At 45.6% G+C, this 4659-nt stretch overlaps 1 protein-coding gene across 1 annotated transcript in view; it reads left to right on the top strand.

Annotated features, from left to right (window-relative positions):
- Positions 1 to 520, top strand: part of LOC139027222 (basic salivary proline-rich protein 1-like) — a gene marked incomplete at both ends in the record, with an annotated part of 5987 nt that extends 5467 nt beyond the window's left edge. Inside the window, one exon of the mRNA XM_070442366.1 lies at positions 4 to 520. Coding sequence (XP_070298467.1) covers positions 4 to 520 — 517 coding nt within the window. The remainder of the gene's footprint in view (positions 1 to 3) is intronic.
- Positions 521 to 4659: the final 4139 nt, after the last annotated feature.

Here is a 4659-nt window from a genome sequence, read left to right as displayed (position 1 = left end):
CAGAGGTACAGCGGCCCAGGGTACCACCGGCCCAGGGTACCAACCGGCCCAGGGTACTAACCGGCCCAGGTACCCAACCGGCCCAGGGTACCCACCGGCCCAGGGTACTAACCGGCCCAGGGTACCAACGGCCCAGGGTACCAAGCGGCCAGGTACTAACCGGCCAGGGTACCAGCGGCCCAGGGTACTAACCGGCCCAGGGTACCAAACCGGCCCAGAGGTACCAAGCGGCCCAGGCTACCCACCGGCCCAGGGTACCCAGCGGCCCAGGGTACCCACCGGCCCAGGGTACCACCGCCCAGGGTACCCACCGCCCAGGGTACCCACGGCCCAGGGTAGCAACCAGCCCAGGGTACCCACCGGCCCAGGGTACCCACCGGCCCAGGTAGCCACCGGCCAGGGTACCAACCGGGCCCAGGGTACCAAGCGGCCCAGGGTACCAAGCGGCCCAGCTACCCACCGGCCCAGGGTACCAAGCGGCCCAGGGTACCCACCGGCCCAGGGTACCCACCGGCCCAGGGTAGCAACCTGGGCTGAATAAATCTTCTCCTATTTCGCCTTTAACGTCCCTGGATATTCCATATTCAGGAGGGACGGGGAGAGAGCAGAGGGTGTGGATTGCTTATGTCCATGAAAGATAACTTTAAATGCAATCGTATCGTATGGAAACATGCCACTGACCTTGAACGTATGGAGCAGAATGACTTGCTATCACTTCATATGTCTCTCACTATTATTGGATAATATAGACGAACATCTGATACCCCGTTTTATGACCATCTAAATGCTATGCGTAAAGAATGTGATCATCTTCATGGGCGATTTCAATATTAAACTGGGAAAACAACATTTGCAGGAAAAAAAAACTCAAAACCGATTATTTCAACCTGACTCAAATATTGCAAGGTCCAACCAGAGTAACACAGTCATCCCCAGACTCAAATTGATCTGGTTTTACTAACAGACCTGATCGAATAACTAAGTCCAGTAACTTACTAACTGGCATGTCTGACCACAATGTTACATTGGTGGTTAGAAAGATCACTAAAAGGAGATTTAAGAACCATATTAATGGCAACAGAACGATAAAAAAATCCTGTAAAGTGAGCAGAGTAACTACGATGCAGCTATAAGTGAAATTGACTGATCTGATCTGTTAAGCAATGAAGACTCAGAGTCTGGATACAGAACATTGACAAAGTGGACACCTCTTTTCCTAGGAAATGTCAACGTAAACCAAGATGGGAAAACCTCTCTAGCATGGCTCAACGAGGACTCTGGGGGCAGATGAGAGAACAGGATCTTTCCTTGAAAAAAAAAGACTGAATTCTGGTCAGAATGATAACAGGCATATATATACAGCACTGAGAAATAAGGTGGTTAAGAATATATATTTTTAAAAAGAGCAAAATCAGATATCTTTCTTAGAGTGATCACTGAAGCGAAAAAAATGGCAAAGTGATTTGGGAAAATCTCAACAAACTAAACAGGGAGAGGAGTTGAAAAGTCCCCCAAAAACATCCTGAATTAAAAGGTTAGTGGGATTCTAATTCAAGATTCCGATTTCATATCCGCCACCATTAACCAATTTTTTGTTGACTCTGTTAGGGTAATGGCTCAAAGATTTTCAACCAAGACCACAGTCGTCACTCCCATTGTTACGAGATTGTGTTTAGAGGTGAAGAAGTCAAGCGCAGGAGAGCAGAGATGTCCGAGATGCGTTTTTTAATATGCAAGTCCACAAACATACAGGCCAGGTACAATACCAAAATAAACGCCCTCGACTACAGAGAAACCAGTTACTCACGGAAGGAGGAAAAAAACAACGCTCCTAAATTTATACACACTTGGTATAATCGTGAAAACAAATAAGTCACAACCTTAACGAGCAACATCACACGAATAATCCCGCACAAGCCTAGGCAGGCAACAGGGGTAATTATACACACAGAAATTAAAGCAAATGAAACCAGGTGTGAAAGAACCAAAGACAAAACAAACGGAAAAGGAAAAAAAGGATCGGTGATGGCTAGTAGGCCGGCAACGCCGACCGCCGAGCGCCGCCCGAACAGGGAGAGGAACCACCTTCGGTGGAAGTCGTGACACCCATAGATAATAATAAACCAATATTCAGAAGTCCTGAAATCTCAGCGTCAGCAGTGGACAGTATTATCAGCTTCTTCGGGAGCTCTAGGACAAAATATGCATATAGGTCTAGACACTGTATTCCTGAAGAGACACCAAATATTCTCTGATTGCCACTACTGTACATCTAGTCAATCTGTCCATCAAATATGGGTTCTCTCCAATGTTTGGAAGTCTGCTGCAGTGATACCTGTTTTATATCTGGTGACCTGACTCTGGTGGAAAATTACCGACCTATAAGCATTCTTCCAGTGCTATCAAAGGTAGCTGGAAGATGGGTCGCTGACCATCTGACTGATTACCTCATTCAGGGAAACTTGTTGAAATGAAACAGACAAGAGGCCAGTCCACCATAGTCAGCATGTTTATTCACGAGAGCTCTGCCCATCCTTACATGTACATTGGTTTATATACTTCAGATTCAGAGGTCAGGTCTTTGTCTTACGGATCCTGGATCCGCCCGTGCACAGTTTTCAGCAGTTCCTTGGGACGACAGAGGCAGGTATTGAGATCCGGCTCGAAGGACCAATTGTTAAGAGAATTGTGTTCTCAATGTTCAAAACTGAACTTCAATTAAACTACTCGGTCTTTACCAAGAATTTGTAAGGTTCTTGTTGAAATGAAACAGACAGAGGTCAGTCCACCATAGTCAGCATGTTTATTCACTTGAGAGCTCTGTTATCATTTCCTGTACATTGGTTTATATACCTCTCATTTCATCATAACTGTCCCTCCTCCTCTAAGACAATATAGTTCACAAGTCTTCTCCGTCTCATATATTGCCTGCCACCTGTTATACAATCTACCACAAGCCCAAGGTCTCTCCCCTCCCTGGGTGGGGAGACTTCCTTCCCTGTTATCAGTTCCACAGTGGTCACAAGTTGTCTGCCACAGCTCCTCTTCTCTTATGGACAAACATTATTTATCATTATACAGAGACAGAGTAGAATTCTGTTAGTTATAGTTCTACGTTAAATGTATGCATCATTTAGTCATTATTCATAAAATTCATAACAACCAGTCAGGAGGAAGAGCAGCTTCAAGGGCTGGAGGCTGATATAATAGGGTTAATTTTCTCTCCTTCCTGTGTGAAAAGTGAATGTGATCAAGAGGACCCACACTGGTCCTTGACTCTTCCCCAAACTCAGTCTGTGGAGAACAGAGAGTGACTCTAAACCAGTGGATATCAAACCTTTTGGCACTGTGACCCACCTAAAGGGTCTTGACAATCCCCGTGACCCTCCAGATAATCAAAACAATGTCTCCAGCCACAACTCAACCGTAATTAGCTACCTAGTAGGACTTGACTGCAGCCCATCATTGGATCCCAACCAACCATTGGATCCCAACCCAACAAAACACTGTTCCAAACCTAGCATCACGTCTAGAATAACTCACCGCTGCTGTGACTGTGGAGAAACGTTTACTCTGAGAGCTGACCTGAGAAACGTTTACTCTGAGAGCTGACCTGCAGAGGCATGTTACTCTCCCCAAGAAGAGTAAAAAATGCTACAACTCCACCTGTAAACTGAAGGCCCATGTCCGACTCTGTCACATGGAGAAACATGGAGAAACCCTGCACCTGCCCTGTTTGTGGAAAGACCTTCAAACTCAAAGGAGATCTGTCCAATCACATGAGGATTCACACAGGAGAGAATCACACAGGAGTGAAACCATTTAGCTGTGGTGACTGTGGGAAAAGCTTCAGTCTCAAACATCACCTAACCATGCACAAACGGACTCACATTCATCCAGAAGAATAAGCTGCTGACCCATGTGAAAAACATCCACAGAGAAAGAAACAAGACTAAAAAGGTGTGAAGAAGGAAAATCAGGACGGACGCAGAGTAGTTTTTTATTTTATTTTAATAAATGCATAAATGCACGGGGCAGCAGGTAGCCTAGTGGTTAGAGCGTTGGACTAGTAATCGAAAGGTTGCAAGATCGTATCCTCGAGCTGACGAGGTTAAAATCTGTCGTTCCTGCCCTTGAACAAGGCAGTTAACCCACTGTTCCTAGGCTGTCATTGTAAATAATTATTTGTTCTTAACTGACTTGCCTAGTTAAATAAATAAAATAATGTGGGTTGAATGCTGTATGTCGGTCCCTCTCCTTGTTCGGGCGGCGGTTGACGTCACCGGTCTTCTAGCCATCGCCGCTCCACCTTTCATTTTCCATTTGTTTTGTCTTGTTTTCTCCTGCACACTGGTTTTCTTTATCTCATCATCATTCTATGTGTATTTATCCCTCTGTTCCTCCAGTCTGGGTATTGTTTATTGTCACAGGTTGGCACGCTTCCGGCTGATTTGCGCCGTGTTGTTGTTTTATAGCCGTGCTTTTGGCAGCCGGTACTTTTGTACTTGGGTTTTGTACTTTGTGCTGGCTACTGTTCTTTAGGCATTTTGGTTTTTGTGATCGACTTGCGTTCTGGTTCTAATTATTGGCTAAGTAAAGGTGCTTTTGTCACTCATCTCTGCTCTCCTGCACTGACTTCCATGATCCAGCTACACCCAC

The sequence above is a fragment of the Salvelinus sp. IW2-2015 genome, unplaced genomic scaffold (assembly GCF_002910315.2).
Source record: "Salvelinus sp. IW2-2015 unplaced genomic scaffold, ASM291031v2 Un_scaffold8412, whole genome shotgun sequence".
Lineage (NCBI taxonomy): Eukaryota > Metazoa > Chordata > Actinopteri > Salmoniformes > Salmonidae > Salvelinus > Salvelinus sp. IW2-2015.
The sequence above is the reverse complement of the archived record's forward strand: the minus strand, read 5'-3'. Positions and strand labels throughout refer to the sequence as shown.